The sequence below is a fragment of the Crocodylus siamensis genome, chromosome 4 (assembly GCF_052110815.1).
Source record: "Crocodylus siamensis isolate JL-2025a chromosome 4, ASM5211081v1, whole genome shotgun sequence".
Classification (NCBI taxonomy): Eukaryota; Metazoa; Chordata; order Crocodylia; family Crocodylidae; genus Crocodylus; species Crocodylus siamensis.
The window spans coordinates 97,538,833-97,560,495 of NC_143398.1; the positions used below are offsets into that span (position 1 = coordinate 97,538,833).

Sequence of the window (21,663 nt, forward strand, 5' to 3'; positions counted from 1 at the left end):
GCTAAACAGGGCCTCATTGCACTAGATTGACCCAGAAAGCGAAACAGTCCCTGCATTGCAGAGTTTAGAGTCTAATGTGTATGCATACAGTGATTATGCCCCTTTTCTTACCCTTTGGGGGTTGACTGTCCTAGATCATCTTACAACCTGGAAGGGACCCTACCTTTGAATAGGTACAGAGCCCTGCACCATCCATCCTCAACGCAGACTTGAACACTTAGATACAGCTGTAATGACAGTATATGTCAGGAAAGAGTAGAGGTAGGGTTGGTGGCTGCCCATAAGAGAGCAGCTTCACCTCCTGGTCATCCTGTTGATGGTGAGCATCTTTCACTTTGGCTTAGGCCTGCCTGTGGGCAGGATCCCCCTTGGTGCAGAGATCAGGGTGAAGTGCTCCTACTGAATTGTGGCTCTGAAGCAGGCTGCAGATTTGGACTCTTCTTTCTGTCAAGAGGTATCTGCCGAGGGACGAAAAGTCAGGTAAGAGGTAAGTTCTCCAGCTTGAAATTGCTGCTCCCCTTCTATCATCCGATGCACCTTAAGCAAGGTCCTGCCTTTCCACCCCCCTACTTCCCTGTAGCTGGGCACTCCCTTGGTCCCATTGGGGCCATCAGCAACTCCCTGAAGCACCCCTTTGCCCCAGACATCAAAATGATACCCCTTCCTGGTGATCTAAGGTCCTCAATCAAGTGGCAAGCCTAATGGCACTCTGCCGAGGTGACAGGTTTCCGCAGCGAGGGGAAGGTAAGTGCCAAGGAGTATTAATAGTGCTACTCGATTAGTTATGGGAAAGGTACATGTGATACCACCACTGCTGTCCCTGAGTATCTGACACCAGTGAGGAGGGGGTAATCGCCTGCCCAAAATAGAAAGGGCTGGGAGCCTATATAAGTGGGGTTCCCACCCTGGGTTTCACCTCCCTTTGACACCACCTCAGCATCCAGCAGCCCTTTCCAGCACTTCACAGGCAGCCACCAAAGGTAAGTAGCAAGACAGGGTGACACTCCCACAGCTGGGATGGATCCACTGAAGGGATTTTCACCTGAAGGAAAATCAGCTGCGAGATCTCCCCAGATAATTGCCATTGAACAGAGGGAGAGGAGAGGCTCTAAGGGAGAGGAGAAGCAATGATCCCTGCCTCCCAGCTGACTGACTGCAGTGGAAGAGCCCAAAGGAGAGAGAGAAGGAGAGCGAGAGAGAGAGAAAGAAAGGACTGCATGGAAGGGGAGGATAACTAAAGAGGCAGGGGAAAGGAGGAGGAAACAATGACAAAGAGGGATGGAAACAAAGGGAAACAATGGCACAAGAGGGAAAGGGAAAGTGAACAACATTGGCTGAAAGATGCCAAAGTAAAACTTTGCAGCCAAAGTACAGCATGTGGCAAGAGAGGCTCAAGCATCCCCTTCCCCACACTAGCATAGCCTCCAGTGGGCTGGGCAAGGGATGCCTGGGGCTCACCTGGGCATGGGGGTGGAACTGTCCCTGGTTGTTTGGGTTCAGCAGATTTGTTTGTCTCTCCCTGGTGGAGCAATTAGCCTGGGCAGACGATGGAGGGGATGGGGAACAGGGGCTTGGCATGGCTGCAGCAGAAGGGTAGGCAGCACCAGGCAGGGAGCGCAGAGAAAAAGGGCACAGCCCCATGCAGGCAGGATGAGGAAGGACAAGGGTCATGGAGCACCTTCCAGTCCCCTTTGACTACAGCCTGGACAGAGGGGGGAGCCACTTAGCCAGAGCTGCCTGAAAGACTCTGCAAGGAGGGGGGAGAATCCATGCTGGCCCCCAGCTCAAAGCCCTTCCAGCCCCAGAGCTGCCTCCATGTGCCAGAAACAAAGGCTGCTGTGCTCCTGGGATGAGAAAGGGAGGGCACAACCATGCTCTGAGGCTTCCTAGGCAGCATTTATCCCCCTGGGTTGAGTGGTCTGAGGCAGGGGTCACGGCTGAGGGGGTCCGAGGCAGGCTGAGGCCCAGGCAGGGGAGATGTGCTGGCTATGGGGAGGGGGGCTGCTGTGGTCCCCCTGCCACAGTCACCTGTTTCGCTGACAGCTGTCTCACTCGAGTGGAGCTGAGGGGAGCCTGCCAGCACAGTGTGCTTCCCCCCAGAGCTTGCCACCCCCCCACGCCCCCAGCTTGAGTTACCTGCTGGAGCAGCCCTCCAAAGAGGCTGCTGCACTGTGAGCAGAGAGAGGCAGAGCCCGAAACACAAGTCACTTGCAAGCAGGGTATCCAGGCAGGCTGCGACAGGGCTTAAGGGCTGAGTCGAGCTCTGCTGAGCGGCGGGGGGAGAAGCTGAGCAACAGGTGGTCCCATGTGCACACAGGCCCTCTGCCGCTGGAGACAAGTGGGGACTTCTCCCTCCTGGGCAAGTGCAAGGGGGAAGAGAAAGGCACTAGGGCTTTCTTTTTCACTCTCCCTCTGTCTCAATGCAAGAGCTCCATCCTTGGCTAGCCAAAGCCTTGGCTGGGATGAGATAGCTGTGCCTGGCCCTGCTTTGAGCAGGCAGTTAGATGGCCTAGAAGTGACCCCCCCGCCCCCCTCCAGGTCCCTTCCAGCCCTCCTTGGCTAGGATCCTAACTAGGGGGTATACAACGAAGCCATCCGGCCATCCTTGTTCACGTAGCTCCTCATGCCAGCGTGGAGCTCCTTGCTGCCAGCTGCTGGGGAAGCTGAGAGTTTAGCCAACTTCCATTTGAAAAAAAGTGGGGGGGCCATGAGTCCATTTCTTGGAGGAAAGGGGCATCAGGAGCGGAGTGAGGAGCACAGCGTTTGAATCCCAATGCCCTCCACCTGAAACACTGGAGATTGCAAGCCAGAGGGCAACAAGGCGGGGTGGGGGAAACCCTGGCCCTACCCAGTGCTCTTGCCCCATTCGGCACCCGCTCTCTGCCCCTGTGTGCCTGGGGACACTGCCAGGCTCTGGCCCAGTAAATGCCCATTCTTCTGCTGAACCCAGGCTGGTAAATGCCAGCCGCGGGGGCGAGTGGATGGGCGGCAGCCCCCAGCACAGCACTTTGTGACAAGACAATGGGTGACACACAAGGGGGGGAGGGGGTCCCCCTCCAGCCTGGCTCGGCGCTCTGCAGCACGGCAAGGCTCGCTCGGAGAAGAGATGGGGGGTGGGGGGGAGAAGCAGGGGTAGAGGCTGGGGGGCAAGGGGAGACGCATTCCCAGACCCACCCCCCCGGCAGCGGGGAGGATGCTGCAGATCCTTGCCTGGGAAGCGGGTCTGCTCTGCACCACGCCGCCCGCCTGACCTTGACACGGCTCCTCTCGCAGCCTAGACCCTCCCAGCCCCGGGCTGTGCCCCGCCGTGCCTCCAGCCCCCTCCCCGAGCCCTATCTTTAGCAGCCCGCTGGCTCCTGCGGCGCATGGATGGGCGGGCGGGGGGGGGGGTGCAAACTGTTTGGTGCCAGCCCGGGCACTTGTGCACACAGAGCTAGAGCTGGCGCGGGGCCAGCCCGGGTCATATGAGCAAATGATGAGAAAAGCACTTTTGAATCTTTTTTTTTTTCCTCGCACTCGCCTCCCCGCTCAAACAGTTGCAGGATGGCGATGACCGACTTGCTCAGCGCGGATGATATCAAGAAGGCGGTGGGAGCCTTTGCGGGTGAGTGCGCGGCGGGCCCCTGCCTTCCCGGGGGTGGGGGGGCTTATTCCGCGGCCCGGACAGGATGCGGCTGGACGAGGCAGCCAAGAGGGGAGAGGTGCATGAAGGAGCGTGCTAGCAAGCAGCCGCTGCAAACTTCCCCTGGAGAGGGAAATGCCCCATTCAGTCCTCCCTTCCCGGGCAAGGCTCTTTGGGGCGAAGCGATGTCTTGGGGGGAAAAGGGCTCTCTGCAAGCTTTGGGGCACAAGCCCCCTTCGGGCATAGGGAGAGGCGACAGACAACACCCACATTCATCTTCAAGCAGAAGGGACCCGCCAGGGCTGGGGGAGAAGCCCCCAGCTCCCCGCCAGGGCTTCTGCTTGCAGTGCAGGGAGGACCCAAGAGGATGCCTCCCCCTCCCCGGCTGCAGGAGTGCCCTGGGGAAAGGTGCTGGCTGCAGCCTCCCTCCTGAACCAGCAGCCTCTCCCGGGTGTCAGATTCCCCGTTTCTCTTAGTCAGCATGGGCTGCAGGACACCCCTCCTGTGCTGCTGGCTGCTGCACTCAAGCCAAGCTCTGTGCTCCCAGATGAACTACAGCAGCTCCCACTCAACTGCCCGCAAGTGACCTTGCCCCTTAAAAGAAGGTGGGGGGAGAAGCCCCTTCCTCCCCAGATAGGATGTCCTAAGATCAGAAAGCCAGCCAAGCCCCAAGAAACTCCCCCCTCCGGGCACAAGGAGCAGCGGACTAGTGGACTGAGCTCTGCTCCCAGGCAGGTCCTCCCTCTTCAGCTTGCCTTGTCCTGCTCCCATCCAACAGTCCTGGGGCAAGGGAGCAGCAGCAGCCAAGGGGGTTGCACATCTCTCCCTGCTAAGCAGCTGCATGGAGGCTGACCCACCTTATTTTTTACGGTAGCTCAGAGAGGCTGCTGCAGAAGAAGTAAGGCTGCGTTGCAAGTCCATCACACTTCTTGGAGGTCACTGCATTAGATCCCACTGTTATGAGTAACCTTGCATGGGTGGGAGTTGGAGGAGGTGCTGGTGCAGGAAGGGAGAAGTAGACTAGAGAAAAGCTCATCTCCGTATCTCTCATTTCAGCAACTAGATACCATTTTTGTGTAAGGTTTGTGCCTCCCAAGGTCTTACAGCACAGCAGCCCTGCCTAGCGCACACAACACCTTTGAGTTGCTAAAGCAATGTGAGAATGCAATACTCCTATTTTTTTATGGGGCTTTTGAGAAAAGGGAGTTGTATCCATTTTCTCCAAGGAGTTCTCATCATTGGTAGCCTCTGCAGTTGAGCAGAAAATGTAGTCCAAGATTTTTTCTTTTTTAAAGGTTAGGTAGTCTACCCCAAATTCACCTTTCTGGTTCAGAGGGTTGTTTTCAACAACAGAAGATATCCTTATTCTCAGCAAGAGGTCATGCAGTTAAGACACTAGAATGAGACGGAGAAGATCTAGATTCCATTTCCAGTCCCGTCACAGACTCCCTCTGTGACCTTGGGCAAGTCACTTCATCCTTCTATATCTCAGTCCCCTCTCTTTTCACCTTAGACTGCAGTGTCTTTGGGGCAAGGACTCTAGTTAGGTTCAGTGCCCAGCAAAACAGGACTCAGACATCAGCTGTGGCATCTTGGGATAGGACTTGCAACTTGGACACTGTGCAGTGAGAAAGTCAAGTACATAGATACCAATTTGCTCAGCAACTAGACTAATAAGTCCTCTAACAATTCTGGTCCTTTAGCTGCTGAGTCCTTCAACCACAAGAAGTTCTTTGAGATGGTGGGTTTGAAAAAGAAGAGCCAGGATGATGTGAAGAAGGTTTTCCACATTCTTGACAAAGATAGAAGCGGCTTCATTGAGGAAGATGAGTTAAAGTAAGTAAAGCTAAATCCTCCCCAGATAGGATGACCTTAGATTAGAGACCATATTTCTGTTTTAGTATGCATAAAGACACCCTAGCATAGTGTGATTCCTGACTGCCATTTTTGTGCAGTACCCAGTTGTTTGCTGGGTTCAGGAGGGGCAATAAAAGTAGGCACAAAAACGTAACTTTGATTGTGATGTACCTGAAGCACATACGTGATGCATACTGCATTAATAGCTTCTTCATAACAAAGCAGCTTGATGACAGAATTCTGTCTTTGTGGTACGGATCACCAGCACAGGATAAGCTTTTGTATTCAGTTACAAGTATAACCACCAGTGATAGTAATCCGTGCCCTCCAAAAACACCGGACTCCTCACCTTCTGACTCAGCTGCCTCTTTGTTACATACCTTTCTTTAGATCTGTACTGAAGGGCTTTACCCCTGATGCCAGAGACCTGTCAGATAAAGAAACTAAGGCGCTCCTGGCTGCTGGAGACAAGGATGGAGATGGCAAAATTGGTGTTGATGGTATGTAAATTGGGGAATAAGTCTTGGTACTAAAACTCAAATGTTGCTCTGATGTATGGAGGTGCAACCACCACAGACCTCACTGTGGGCTGTGACCTTGTGGAGGGTGCAATTTGGATTTAATCAAATTGCAGGGCTTGCTAAATTTGTGATGCCCTCCTGCAGGATTTAGAGGGTACAGCAGCAGAGTGCCAACACTAGAGGGAGCAGGAGTTTACTGAAAGCCAAGATTTATTACAAGATAAAAGCAGATCAGGCTCACCACAGCTCGGGACTAGGAGCTTGACTTGACCCCCCAGTGAAGCTAGTGGAATTCTTTACACTGGTTTCAGTTGGCCAAATCCTAAGAGTTTACCTACGTTGATCTTGAACACAGTGCTCAGAACAAGCAAGAGAGACGGAGTACACATGCAGAGGCAGAGTACCGGTATTTCTCCTTAATTAGAAAAAAATGCTGTTTCACTTGGATGAGAAAAAAATAGACTAATCATCTGAATGTGCTTTGTCAAGCTCTCAAACTCCACCATGTAGCCTTCAGGGCAATGAGTTTCTGTCCAGATTTTTCCAGCATGGGTCCCACTAGTAATCTTCACAAGGACGCTACAAAAAGAGTCACTCGGTCTCATTAACCATCACTATTACAAGAAAGGGACAAGTGTTTGTCCACAGCATTACCTGACATTTGCAAGTTGGCCCCATTCTCTTTCTTGGAAAATTCTTGTCAAGTTAATACCTATACAATGTTTCTTCCTTTCCCTCTTTTCTCTCCTCTACCTTACTGGATTTATTGGTAGAGACAATGATGTCAAGAGTTCTGAATGAACCCTTTCCTCCACTAAAAGAAATGGTGCGGGAAGATTATACCAATAGACAATGGGAAATCATTCTGTAGTCTCCCATCACCCTATCTGCCCGTGTGACAGGTTGGAAACAGCTCACTTTTTTCCTCCCTTCAGATAAATAAAATCTTCATTTGAGGTATTCTGGGATTCATGAAGGTATCTTTAAATGCTGTTGAGAGAAGACAAGAGGAAGTGAGGTTATCCAATGTTATCTCCCAGTTAATAGGGTGGAAATTGAAGGGAAGGAAAACATAATTATCCACTGAGAGACTCTTCAACTGACAAATTAGGTAAACCGCCCAACCATGGCACACTGGTAGATCAATAACTATGATCCTATTTCTAGGTTTAAAGCTTCTTAAATCCTCAGGCCCTCGTTAGGTAACAATGGCAAACAAGCCATAATTATGGCTTCAGTGAGAGTAGCTGAACTTTTATCAGCATTACTATACCAAGGATTCTATGAGAGACTCAAATAATTTCATGCATTATTATTTATTAGTCCTCTGCACTCCAACAACAACAAAAATCAGAGGCAAGAGTCCCATAGATCTCTTGGGAATAGGATTTGCAGTAAATAACTAACTTGATTGTTATCAAAGAAGCTCACAGCTGATTGCTTGTGGTTTACACCCAGGAGTTGTATTGGAGGCATCCAATTCCAATTTAGCCAATCCCTAGAGTTAAAGAAAATGTGTTTATATTTATAAAGATGTGTCAGAGTTATTTAGTCCTATTTAAACAAATAACGCTTATTCCTTTCAAATTAATACTGCAACGAACATTAAGGCAAAACGATGCCTAGGTGCAGGCATATTGTAAAAGAATGATCAGGAGGATTTGCTCACCAGGACTCTTCTTCCATCACCTGTATGACTTCAATAGTATTGATCTGAATTTCCATTAGTGTAAGACATGACTCAAGGTCTTTATTTTCCTCAGACCCCACCCCTGCTCTTTTCCGGCGATGTCCCCAAAAAGCAACTTTCAGAGTTCTCTCATTCTGAAGCCAGCACAGCTTGGAGCATACAGAAAGGTGCCTGTTGGCACTCTGACCAGAACAAATGAGAGGAAAATAATATGACAAAACATTTTATGTGAATCTGACTGTTTCTCAATATGTTCAATTCCAAGCAATACAGATAGGAACCAAAGCCAAAACTCCCATGGATATTTCTTTAAGTTACTTGGATCTTTTTTCAATTTTAAAGCTACATTATTTATGACAAACCCACACACTCAGATTGACCTCACTCAACCTTGGTCCATCCTTTTAACACGAGTCTCATCAATCCCTGGATGACTGCTGAAATCCAGTCTTTTGCAGCTCATTTTGGCAATCATTTAGATTGATCCTTCTTAGTGCAGCTCTCAGCAGCCCATGATAGTCTAGAAGTGAAGGATGTGGATTCTGTGCCCTTTTAAGAGGGACCTATTATACTATCAAACTGTTTCTCGATTATTTCACTGTAGACGTTACACTCATTTTCTCTATGGGATCTCCTCCACTTACAAGTCTGACACTAGGAGTTCTCTCTCTGGTCTATTACTTAAAGCCTTTTCTTTTGGCACAACAGAATTCAGCTCAGAACTTAATTTTACTAACCTATATATACTTACTGGTGAATGGATCCCAATTTGTGTTTTATGGGTACCCTGCCAATCTAGAACTGCTGAAAATATAGGGCTTTTTCCTACAAGGGGTAGACCATCTCCCAAGGAGGCACTGAGTGCATTCATTTTCCAATGGCATCAGTAAAAGTTGAGGGTCTGATCAACTTGCAGAACTGCTGCAACATAATTTTAGGAGGTTTGTAAGAAAAAATACAACAGAAAGATTGTGAGACCAAGAACATTTTAAAGCTTTTGTGGATATTGATAGGCCTATGAAAACAAGTGGAAGATGTTAAAAGAAAACAGTTTGAACAATGGTCCAAATGTTTGTCTCAATAGGTGTCAACCTTGATTTCTATAGCTCCATTCAACACACTGAAGTTCTGTGAATATTTTTAATTGTACACATAATTTTCTTAAAAATAGAGATAGGAAGAAAAGATGCTAAGAATTCAAAACCAATGATTAAGGTGTTGGCATTTCTACTATCTTCAAAAATCAGAAGGGATGTGACAAATACTCTTAGGAGTTTTTTTCTTTTGCACTCTTGTATTACCTTAAATAAATTACCACAAAACATCATGTGCATACGCACCACAGGAAGGTTGAATTAAGAGAGCAGTCATTAGCCTGTATAACATGTTCTCAGTTATTGTATTTAGCTTTTTCAATAACATATCACAGATCATGTGTTGAGCTGACGCATTCATTTTAAACTTGCATGTTGATATACAGTTGGTGTGTGAGTTCGTGCCGAATTATGTTACTAACTGAAGGACTGACTTAAGCACAGGCTCAGACCTGGATGTTCAATTTAAAACTTGTATTGTTTCACAAAGTCATAAACTAAGGAGGTCTGTTGGTTCGCGAGGTTCCCAAATCAGGCCCTTGCTTTCTAACCCGAAGGCTAGGTGCGGCTGCCCAACTTAGTAGTCTCAGAACTGGTCAACAGCTCATTTAAAAGGAGTCCCTTATCTTTTTTAGACAAAAGATATAAAACTGTCCACACTCTGAGAGTGAGGCATCTAACATAACTTTACTATTACTTATCTAAGATAACACTTATACATATGCATTTCAAATTCTTACTTCTATTGCTAACTAGTTAACTCATCTATATTATAATATCAGGTGATACACTCTTTATTATAATTTTTACGCTTCTTATGTTAATTTTTACTGACCTACTTATAACATTTATCAGACATTGCTTGCTTAATATGCGATTATCTTTCGTCATTACGGTTTAGCCATGAGGTTTCCTGGTTTTTTACGACAGAAGCTGCTTGCTTGCAATTTTTATCATTGTCAGCATTCTTATTCAGGGGTCAGATGGTGATCACCAGAATGTCAATCGCTGACTTCTCAACCTCCTTGAAGCATTCTGGGAGTTTTAGTGCGTTGTTAATTATGCTAGGCCTTGCTTAGCATAAGCACCATCTCACAGTTGGCTAGAAAACAAGGTTAAATTACCATCATTTGACAATCAGCATTTCTGCAAGGTTTCACTCAGTTTCATCACCCAAATTTTGAAAGGGAGAAGAAAACTGAAAAGCAAATGCTGTCAGTAAAAAGGGACAGTCCCACTAAAAAGAAATTCAGCAGCAGTACAAGCAAGTACAGAACGGGAGTTAAGATTAAAATGCCCCCCACCCCCACAACATTTTAGCATATACTACTGCTAAGCAGTCCAGCACAATCTCTTTGGTGCCAGGCCAAACTGTATTTCAAAAGAAACTGAAAATAAGTTTTAAAAAAATCTATTGTTGCCAATATAGCTAATCTGCTAGCTGACGTTAAAATAGGTTGTTTCTGTCTCATGAAGACATGAAAGGTTTCACCCACATGGAGGTTATGTTTCTCTCTGCAGTTCCTTCACATGGTGGCTTGTACAGACGACTTCTTTCTGCTCTGAATATTCTGGGTTGTTATTCATTCTTAAACCAGCTTGTGCTGCACTTATCAATCATATTGTTTCACTCTAAATATCTGCTGTGCCTGAAAGGTACACCTGTTTCATGTTGCATGTTCTGCATCCCTGATTCCTCATTTGGAGTTAGGTCTTTCAGAATGACTCCCTGACAAGTGTGGATTTAATTTAAACTCTTTCAGCAGCTCTGCTTCACAGTATGGCCTGTTAAGGCTTATCCAAGCTATTCTCAAACTGTTCTACTAAGTGGGGCCTCCACAGCATATATAGCAGGTATGCCACCACATTATGGGCCTCACTGTTAGACATTGCTTCCCAGCATCTGACTTTGTTTTCTATATTCTTAAAGTGTCAGGCCATTTCTTTCTGTTATGCCACCCTTCAATCATTTCCTCTCGAGTCAGATGGTTGCCTCCCCCACTTGTCATCCTTTTTCTGTTAAAGCCCCTAAATCTTTCTCTTTGTATGCCTTCAAATCCTTTTATCATCTCTGTTGCCTGTTTTTGGATTTCCTCCAGTTAATGCCCTCTGGTGCTCACAATGGTAAATGGTACTTTCAAGCACGAGCATTTTGAGGCTCTATGGAGTGAGGAAACAGGACCTCCCTGGGTAATCCAGTATTCAAAGCTCAACGTGGTGAGGAGCTACTCATGGACCTGCAAGCATACCTTTCCCATACCCTTTATATATTTAGATTGTCTGAAAGTTTTACTTTTTAACACAACCACAAGGAAATGAAATCCACGGGTTTTTATAACTTTATAGTTGTTACACGTACACTAACAACAACCAGAGGGTAAAATCCTCTCTCTAGTGAAGTCAGTAGGAGTTTTGCCACTGATGGCAATGTGGGCAAGAATTCATCAAGCGTTTGGAAAGCAAATGAAGTGTCCATCCTGTATTTTTAAAATCTGTGTTTTTGTAATTTTTTTAAAATTGAGAATGTTCTATATACTTACTGGGGCAAAAATGCTAGGAAAAGCTTATTAGATCCTCTGTCAACTGTTGATATCAATCTCACTACAAAATTTATTTCCAATGTTTGCCCTCTTCTCTTGATTTGCTACATGTTGGGTTCACAAAGAAAAGTGGCTTTGTAACCAAGGAGTGTCATGTAGCTAATCAAGCACAGTGAATTGGACACTTGGGTGACCCAACATATCCTAGACTCATTCCTTGGCTTCTCAAATGTGTTCTCCACTTCACTGTGACATTTTCCACTCTAATGAACGTAAGTCTCCCAGCCATTCAGGTATTGCGAAAAGCAGATAATGAAGGTCTTGTCAGTAACTCTATGAACCCCTGTATACAGCTTGCTCCTCATTTACATTTTCCTTCTTTGATGGTTAAAAAAAGACATTTTTTCTTTTCCAGAATTCACATCTCTTGTGGCTGAATCATAAAGGCTTTGACCAATCTGAACCCTCCATCCTCCTTCACTGCCTGATTCCAACCACCTCCTTGCTGACAGCCTTGGCTCCTGTTCTATTTATTTATGTTATTTTATACTCCAATTCTGTTCTCTGCAACCCTGCAACACTGTAACTGAGCTGAAAGACACTGTTAAAATAATAAAGGTCACATCAATCTGGGCTCTACTCTCTCTATTACCTGTTCCTTATTATATTTAGGTTTGGGGTGTCTGAAAGAAAAGGAAAGTTTTTTTATTCAGCTTTGCAGCTTTCTTGCAGCTATAGCTCCAGTTTCGGTAAGGTACAAAGCATTTAAAGGAATTATTTTGGATGGAATATACTTACAGTGAGTCATTCAGCCTAGCCTCTCCGCACTGTGGCAAGCCGGACTGCATTATCTTTAAGCCATTTCTGATGGATGGATGCATACTCATACTCGGGAGAAAGCTCTAGTGATGGCAATTACACAACTTCATTTGGCAGTTTGTTCCTTTGACTTAACTGTTCTTACAGCTATAAAGCATTTCCTAATATTTAGCCTACATTTTTCCCTGCTGCATTTTAGCAATCAGCAAATCGAAGTCTGCAGATATCATTTGTTAAATTTGTCTAGTGCATGGGATCTTTGGACAAAAGGTTCTACAAGAATATCATTAGATGTCAATCATGCATTGGGATAATTTCCCAAACTACTGAAATGCGGTCATTTTTAGAATGCAGTGTACATTTACCAGCAACGCTACACAAATGTTTAGGACAGGGAGTGAAGGATGATTCATCCCAATTAAACCATTGGCCAGATTTAAAGGAAAAGAGAAAGTAAACACTCTGCCATGATGCCCATGTTAACAAGCGCACCAGGTAAGTTTTGATGCTATTATCTTTTATAGAGTACTTCACAGAAGTTAGTATTGCTCTTATTTTACAATGGGGACACTAAGCCTCAGTCACCCCAAACTGAAATACACCTGGAGTAAGGCTACAGCATCTGTTTTACTGCTCATCAAAAACACAGCAGTTTCAGAAACAGAGCATCCTACTCTCATTGAAGGTGGAGCACTGGTTCATTACTACATGAGAGAAGAAAGTCTGCCACTTGTTGACATAGCAACACTACTTCCCATAACAGAAAAAACTTAAGCATCATTCTGGAGCACTGATTTTATATTCATTCTAAGTTTTGTCCTTTTAAACTTTAGTTATCACCGTTGAATCATGAAAGAACATTATTCTCTACAAATACGAATACTGGTATCACTCTGTGAAACCAGTATTCGTACACCTAAACCAGGGGTTTTCAGACTTTTGGGATCAGTGTACCCCCAGCAGCCAGACACAGAGCTGGGGGAAGGGAGGGGAGGAAGGGTCTGAATGTGGAGCAGCGGCAGGCGCTGCATTCAAGCTTCCCCCAGCCCCTGCATCTGGCCAGGCGGGCACTGCCTACCCAGCAGCATGGGATGGTGCATGGTGGAACTCCATCCCCATCTGCCCACACATACCCACTAGGGCCTTCAAGTACCCCCAGGACTACACATACCCCCCGGCTGACAACCCCTGACCTAGACCTCTGTAACACATGGCTCTGTATCAACTCTGAAAAAAAGGGTATTTGCTGAAGTTGGGCTCCATCCAAAGGAAGTCCTCTGCTTTTCCAGAGACACAAAGCTAGCATATGGATGGGTGTGAAGAACATAACATCCTTAAGTAAATGGACAGTTTCTAAGCAAGACAGTGCTTGTTCACTTGATAGCTTTTTCTCAGCAACTGCTGACCTCAAGTGGCAAGAAGACGTAATTTCAGCTGGTGTCAGTACAGAAGGCATAGGAAGGCTGCAATACTGCAAACCTCTAACAGCAAAAACAAAGCAAACAATCAATCCTGGGCCAGGTCCCCAGGATCATGACATTAGCATAAAAATTGTAAGACACAAATATAAACTGGTTTCCTTTATATTTGCTTTTTGGCTTTTAAGATACTCATTTTCTTCTATTCTCTGTGACTATGAGGGCTGGTGACTTAGATTAAAAAAACAAAACAAAACAGAAACCCCCAAAATCTTAACTAAGGCTTAACATGAATTCTTTCCTGACACCTTAGTAACAATGAATGTCAGGCAGTTAGGGCCTAATATGGTCTGCAGAAACCCTATTACCAGTAATAATTCCTAAGACAGAAAGAAACATCATTTTACTTGTGGGCAGGGGAAATAAATAAATAAATAAATAAAAGCTAGTAAGAAACAGTGAGTACAGATCCTCTACAAAACATCACTTTCACCTTCGTATTTTAGGACAGGCTCCACTTTAAAGAGGAATTTGCTTCCAGCTATTCACACATTTGCACAGATTGCTCAAATATGCAATCCTGCATCCTCTTCAGTTTCATAAACAGAGTTTGTTGCAGAATCAGCTGTTTATTTCTAAATCAGGGTCTAAATCCAGCATTTCATTTGAAAGTTTGTAGTCCCTGTGCAGTATGTTCCCCATGTGAATCCAATCTAAATCAATATTTGTTCAAGCCGGAAACAACAAACAATCAGGTGCTATCACTTTTCAGATTGCAACTACAATCAAACTACTGGTGACTACACTACTGTTAACCTGTTATGGTCCTTCTGAGTTCTTTGCACCATCAGAATTGCTCTATTATTTTTCTACAGTCAAGAAATGAGTGAAAACTAGGAGCTGCCATTTTCCAAAGGGTGCCCGGCATCTATTGAGGGCTGGCTCAAGTTGAGAACTGTTGTTCTGGAGACCTCAGATAGGTGCAGAAGCAGGTTACACGCTCCTTCCTGATTAACAGGGATCCTGCTTTTCTCTGTTTAAAAATTGCAAAATCTCCTATAAAACTCTCAACTTCTAATAAAAAAAAACAAAATCCACATTTTTCCATGATTAAAATGAAATACCACTATATTATATGCATCAGCTGAATACAATATTTCATTGATATATTTATAACTTTTAAAGCAAGTTGGAAGCTTACCAGTGCCTCGGTCATTATACTAAAACAAATTCTAAATACCTATATATTCTGGCATTTGATTTTGTTTTATCATAGAAAAATCAGAGCTCCCCCTGCCTCCTTCATTCACCAGGACATGGGTCCAGCTGCAGCTGTCCCGTCCCGTCCCCCCCCCCCGCTTTATGGCACCAAGCAGCCCTGATACGCTGGTGCCCTGCCCCTGCCCATGCCATTGCCACTCACTCCCAAGTCCCAGCTCCCCCAACTCTGCCAATGTCCTTCACCCTCAACCCACAGCCCCCTGGCCCTTCCAGTGCCCCTCCCCTGGGACTGCATACAGCAGCAGGGAGCCATTTCCCCTGCCGCCGCCCACAGACAAGCCACCCATGGCTCTATCCCACCCCCTGGCCAGGCCCTATGGCGGTGGATTCCCACACCCCAGCCCCATGCACCACCCCAACTGGGCAGTGCCCTCAGGCCCAGCTGTGCCCCAGTCCCTCCCTGTGGGGGCCTCAATCTACTCTCTGTAGTCTCTCTCACCCCCCACCCCCCAACTTACCTGGAGGGAGCTGCAGGAGCTGCTCTCCATGCTGTCTGGCTCCCATACGCGTGTCCACACCTGCACATGGCACCCCCTGCCTGATCACCTTCCTCCCACTCCCCTCAGCAGTCCCTTGTGGGCTGGAACTCTGCCAGCCTGCAAGAGAAAACCTGCCATTTCCCATGTTTTTCTCCTTAAAAAGAAAATCCATTGTTTTTCATGGTGAATGGAAAACCTGGATCCCTGCTGATAACCTTTGCAGAGCTTTTTTCTAATTTCAGCAGTCAAAAAGGGCTTAGCATTTTGGCAACTAAATAATGACAATGTTGCACCTAGCAATAGCAATCTTGCTCTGTTGGAACTGACAAACTCTGCAGTCTCTGGGGTCTTTGCAATTTGCTGAATACTAGCCCGTAACAATCCAAGAAACTGAATACCGTGTTTTCCTGCGTGTGACATGTAGTTTTTCCCCCAAAATTGGGGTATGCATGTTAAGCAAGGAAGCTGTTTTCCTTGCTGGAAAAGAAGCACACCTGGAGACATTGTGTAGGCCATGCAGCTATCAAGATGCGGGACATTCATGTCTTGTTGCTCAACAAGCCAAAGGGGCAGAGTCCTGTGTTAACCTTCTCAGAGCTGTAGAAATTGGTTGAGCACTATCTTGTGCCTAAAACAGCAAGCAAGCTGCTGGTAGTATCTTGTTGAGGCTCGCGAAGTGGCAACAACACTTTACTTACAGGAACTTGCCCTTGCAAGACTGTTAGTTCCTTTATTGCAAGTAGTTCTTTATACAAGTTCCTGTAAATAAAGGGCAGTAACAGCCTTGCAAGTGTCTGGGGCCTAACCTTGTATGACAGAGTAACTCCTCCTGGGAACAAAGACTATCCAGGAAGCATGGCATCCCAGGAGGTCTGAGGCAAGGCAACTCCTGGTGCTAGTTGCCTCACCCCAGACCATCTCCTGCTATACCACACTTCCTGAACACAATGGGCACCTATAGGTATGCGGGATGTCTGCTCTGATGCATTCTAATTAGCATATGTCACAGCAGACTTGATTAATCAAGTCTGCTGGAGTGTGCTAATCAGCACACTCCAGTAGCCTCCACATCACATCTATTCAGCGTCCCCATACTTCAAAATAGTTGCGGAGCACTTTAACTAAAGCTCGACAAACAAGCTTATTTAACATGCTGCAGCCGCCATTTTGAAGCGTGTAGCACTGAATACACATGACACTGCAGCTGCTTTAATTAAAGTGGCTCTTGGATCTGCTCTAATTAAAGCTCCCTCCTCCTCTATCCCGAAGCACGTGCATAGATGCCCTATGTTCCAAGGAAGCCTTTGTCCATCACACAGTTAGACATAACTGGGGGGGAAGGGGGAAATTACCGACATTTTACCTCCCAAAACAAAGTTTGTATTTTATTTGGGGTCATGCTATATGCGAGAAAATATGGTACTGAATGAGCTTGTACAAAATTTACTGAAGATACAAGTTAGTCTGTAGAGCCTTACTACTTTGAAAAATGTGCAAAAGAATAGCCTCCTGCTGAACTCTCAGGCTGAGCGTATAGGACCAGCAAGTAAAACAAGACAAAAAACCCCACCTTGTTTTGCTTGTAAATGAAGCAAAATGTATAAGAAAATCTTAAAGGTTATCTATTTGCACAGGAAAATGAGCATGCGATTATACCACATCTGCACTACCCAAATCTACCTAGAATTGGAAACATCAGCAGTGAAGATAGGATGGCAGAGGCTTCACCATGTGCTAGCAACAAGAGTATGGAGCCATATTAAGGAACAGCTTTTACTGATTGCTTTAGCCTGTGTTGTTGCCTGTTCACTGCTTTTGGTACCCGTACTAAAGAGATTAAGCTAGCACAGATACATTACTATGTGCTTCCATCACCACTTCTATTTTACTGAGTAAACATATCCCATTTGAGACAACAGCATTTTCAGGATAGAATTACACTTTAAAGATTCCTTACAACAGACCTAATTCTCTCATTAGCTGTAATGTTTTTAAGACAACCTTTTTCCAAAGGAGGAGAGAGGGAGCCAAAAGAGAGTTCCCTTGTGGGTTTAGCCATGTGCTTGAGCTATCAGCAGTCAAAATCTTCCCAGATTATGGCTCAAATCAAGAAGATCTCTTACTCTGTACTACTTCATCAACCATGTGCTTGAGGGAAGGGGAACAGAGCTACACCTTTGGCTAGTAAGATAATAGAAACAATAAACCTGGTTTGTGAAGACAGGAATGACATAAAAGCAATGTACCATAAAGCTAGTTCCATAATGACCATAAAGCTAAAATGGAACTGTAAGCAGCTACTCCAACAGCAGGATCAGGAAACCCAGGGATAAAAAGTGATGTAGAAGGACCTCCACATCTGTCTGATGAGCCAGCTAATATGGGATACAGAGTCCCAAATGAGCATGCTGAAAGCCAGACAAAGGCAAGTTAAACGCGGGGTGAAGAGAAACCGTAGTAGCACCAACCCCCCCCTCCAAAAAAAACCCCCAAAAAACCCGGAGTGTCCAATCATCTCAAAAATGAAACGAGGGACTCCAGACCTAATTCTCCACTTCACCCAAATTTCAAAGTGGTATTTGATTTCAACCAACTTACAGCAGTACTGTATATAATTCAATCCCTTGGGTACTAAGAACATGGTGGTCTTCAATTTCATTTCCATCTCCCTCATTGTAGAAGCCTCCAAACAGAAGCATATGGCTCAGGACGAAGAAAATGTAAATGTTTAACAATAGACTAGTAAAGAGGGAACTGATAGTGACGAATGGAATGGAGGAGTTGTCTTGGTTCAGGTATCTTGTATGGGGGTTTTATTTAAGTTTTGATTAGTTAACTGTTAGCAGTTTGCATTTTCAATAGTTATATATCCAAAGTTTAGAACAAGTACTATTGGAAAGATACTGAAATGCATATCAAATACTATTATTATTGTTCTAGTATAAAGAGCTTAATCATAGTTACTTAATTTCTGCTCAGCTTGTATTTTCTCCTGCAGGTGAAATGTAAATTTTGTATCTCAAAGCATGTGATTTTTCCCCCTTTAAAGTAACCCTCAATTTTGCTGGATACAGCACAACCATATCCAATCCCTCAGCTGCAAATGATTGTCTGAATAGAGCTATCTCCTTGCACCTGCTCTTAGTCAGAGAGCTCAAATCAGGGGGTTGGGAAAATAAGGATTTTGTGTCATTGTAATGCAAGTCTCCTTCTGCTTTGCTGGCTTCAGTATTCAGTTATGCTCTGAAGCATTCTCTGTTACTGGTGCCTGCATTTTTCTGTATCCTTTAGCCCTCTTGTTTGTGTGTAATAGGCTTAGAAAAATCAAACAGTCTTAGCAGAAAATTTTCCCATAAATTAAATGGGCCCAACACCCTTTTTTGCCCGCTAAGACCACTAGTGAATGTCTTAGAGGATCACAACAATACAATACCACACTAAAGGGTACATTAACTCATTTAGCTGGAACTCAAAACATTTCGGGTTGGATAGGTCAAAAAAAAAAATCAACTCTTTGATATTTCACTCAGGGGTCAATACAGATCACAGAGACCCAATGTAATGTTCTCTCAATGGAGAACCATCATCTAATAAGCAGCCCACTTCATTCTTCACTCACTACCTGTACAGCACATTCTTGTAATCTGACCTTGAAAAGAAAAGGGGATGGATAATGCAGCAAGGTTCACATTGAAAGATAATCTTTTTCGCTAAGCACAAATGATAGGAAGCACACTCCATGCTGTCAACTCTTGTAATTTTATCACAAATCTCAGGATAAGTTGAGTTTTGTCTTGATGCTCCAACTCCTGGAGTCACATGATTATAGGGATTCAGATTTCATTGAAGAGGGCAATTCTGGTCACCATGCTTGTGGACGTAAGGCTGAAAATGAATAAAAGGCTTGCAAAAAAACAAACCCAAACAAGCAAAACAACCATGTGAGCCTGAGATTTTAAAACTCATGATTTTGGTGAAGGGTGACTTATGATCTTTTCATGCTTTGAGCTGCCAATGACACATACATAAACATCTGCTTTTCAGGGACCTGAAAGCAATAAGATTCTCTGCTTTCATTCCCTAGAAATAAATGACTGATTGGCCAAGTCAATCAAGTATGTTTATTTCACTGCCACCAAATCCTCTGGCTGCTTCCTCCCCCTAGCATCATCTCCCTAGTAGTTGCTGAATCAAGTCTTGGACAGATAGCCTTCAGCCATGCCAATCCCTGTTAAATGACAATTAAGTAATTCAAGCATTCTGTAAGTCATATCAAACAACCCAGAAATACTGAGCTGGTTATGATTAGGAGATAGTAGGCACCATAACTCATGTCTCTTTACTAATGGGTCCATCTATAAAAAGGTTGGAAGGGATTGGGGGGCCAAAAAAAATAGAAGCTTGTGAAATGCCCAAGGAGATGTGAAAAGTTCCCCACTGCAACTCTCTGAAATCAAAGAAGACGTAATTGAAAGTTACTTTAAAGAATGTCCACTTATCCATCTACCTTCGTAAGTAAAACCTGCATCAAGCCCTGTTGGCCTTCCTGTACTGTATCCAGGTCTAACATCAAACTTTACTGTAGCCAAGCACATTCACATAGTGCTGATGTTGCTTTGTGCCCCTGCCCCGCTTTAATATACATTTTCCAGAAAAGTGGAAGCCTTAAAACAGAATGATAATTGACAAGATGGTTTAAATCAGGGATGGCCAACCTGCAGCATACAGGCCACAAGTGGCACAGGCAACATGCATATGTAGGGCCTGTGAGGAGACAGGCAGTACAGCAGTAGATTGGGCAGGGGAAAGAAGTTGGAGCAGAGCTCAAGGAGGATGCAGAGCTAATTTCTGGCGCACCTGCCAAATAAAAAAAGTTAGCCCCCACTGGTTTAGGTCAAAATATAAATAAATAAAAGAGTAACAACTAAGTATCACTTTTTACTCGGTGCTGGCACTTGCCCTCCTTGCGAGACAGTGCCAACTGACTCCACAAGTAGCTCTAACCCCTTGACTTGGGTCTCACCAACCAGCAAGGATATGCCTCCAACTCCACGATGCCATCTGTTCGCCCCACAGTATGTACAGATACCTATGCTTTTACCCCACCATACAAGGATCTCAAAAAAGCTTGAGAAACATTAACAATTTTAGCCTCACAAAACCATTTTAATGGATCAGCATAAGAGGTTGGTTTTCCAGTCACCCAGAACCAGGAGTAGAAATAAGACCTTAGCTCCTAAGTATTTGTTTTCAGTACTAGAACATGCTTCCTTTTTCCCCTCACAGTGCTGCCTTAGCACCACAAGTCTATGCCTTTGTTTACCTTTCCTTCTTTTCTGAAATTAGCTTAAAACATTTAAGCATGATGTTAAAGCCCATCAACACATTACCTTTAAACAACATCTTTCTCTGGCTTCCCCATGTGCAGGGAGGACAAACATACTCACAAGAGGTTGTTGACTATTCTGGTAGTTACATGAAGCAGTAGTAATGTGGGTTTTTTGGATTCAGAGAAATCTTTTTTTCCTTTTGCCTATTCCTTTCATTTTGACAACTGAGGAAACTATTGTATGAGAACATTTCGTTCAATGGTATGGCTCTAAATTACCAAGCACTTTTTGTGCCTTACCACCTTCCTTTTAATATTATGATGATGTTTCAGTAGTACAACTCCATCAATATTATGACTTATTTCAAAATAAAGCCCTAGTCCTGCAAGCATTTCTCCACAGGCTTATCTTGACAGTATAAGAACAGCATCATTCAAGTTTTACATTACCTTAAAATTAGTGTATCTACATTGCCTAAATATATGTGACATACAATGCTCTTTGGAGCAGGAATCATCTCGTCTTTCATGCTTATACAGGGCTCAGAACATAGTGTTTATGATCAAACCACAAACACTAGCAGCTACTATATTATAAAACATTTTAAATAAAACAAAGAGTCTCCTGTGTCCCTGGTTAAAAGCAACCATAACGTCCCCCCTGTACAGGGGCACTAGGCTTTTGTATGCTTCCCATCTACTCCAAAAAATAGATTGCTTAAATCTTCCACCCCCTATGCAGCAATGTCAACTAGATTAGTCTCCCTATCTGGGCTCGCACAATCACACTCTCAAAATTAGCTAGTTTCTAATAGAACACTACCAACTTCCCAGCCCACAGAGTGACAGAGCATAGTTTATGTCACTTCAGAGACTGGGCTGCAAATCTTTCAGCCTTTAATTTAAAAACCTTACCTTGCTGCCACTGTTCCTACCGACCTGCAGTCCAACCACCACCTGCAGCTTACTGAAGTGTGAGCTACTTGCAAGCTTTTTGCACAGAGCATAAGCAG

The 21,663-nt window shown here is 44.8% G+C and overlaps 1 protein-coding gene across 1 annotated transcript; it reads left to right on the forward strand.

The window, feature by feature from the left end:
* Nucleotides 1–889: 889 nt before the first annotated feature.
* PVALB (parvalbumin) lies at nucleotides 890–11,957 on the forward strand. The gene is made up of 5 exons (XM_090041081.1): nucleotides 890–980; nucleotides 3,537–3,604; nucleotides 5,326–5,458; nucleotides 5,870–5,979; nucleotides 11,740–11,957. The coding sequence occupies exons 2-5, from the start codon at nucleotides 3,544–3,546 to the stop codon at nucleotides 11,766–11,768; spliced, it is 333 nt and encodes a 110-aa protein (XP_089897207.1). The 5' UTR covers nucleotides 890–980; nucleotides 3,537–3,543; the 3' UTR covers nucleotides 11,769–11,957.
* The last annotated feature ends 9,706 nt before the right edge of the window (nucleotides 11,958–21,663 follow it).

Bases quoted from the DNA above. Each gene is read 5' to 3' on its own strand.
- PVALB (XM_090041081.1), top strand. From the start codon at position 3,544: ATGGCGATGACCGACTTGCTCAGCGCGGATGATATCAAGAAGGCGGTG. The intron at 3,605-5,325 runs GTGAGTGCGCGG...CTGGTCCTTTAG, and splicing joins GGCGGTGGGAGCCTTTGCGG to CTGCTGAGTCCTTCAACCAC. The intron at 5,459-5,869 runs GTAAGTAAAGCT...ACCTTTCTTTAG, and splicing joins ATTGAGGAAGATGAGTTAAA to ATCTGTACTGAAGGGCTTTA.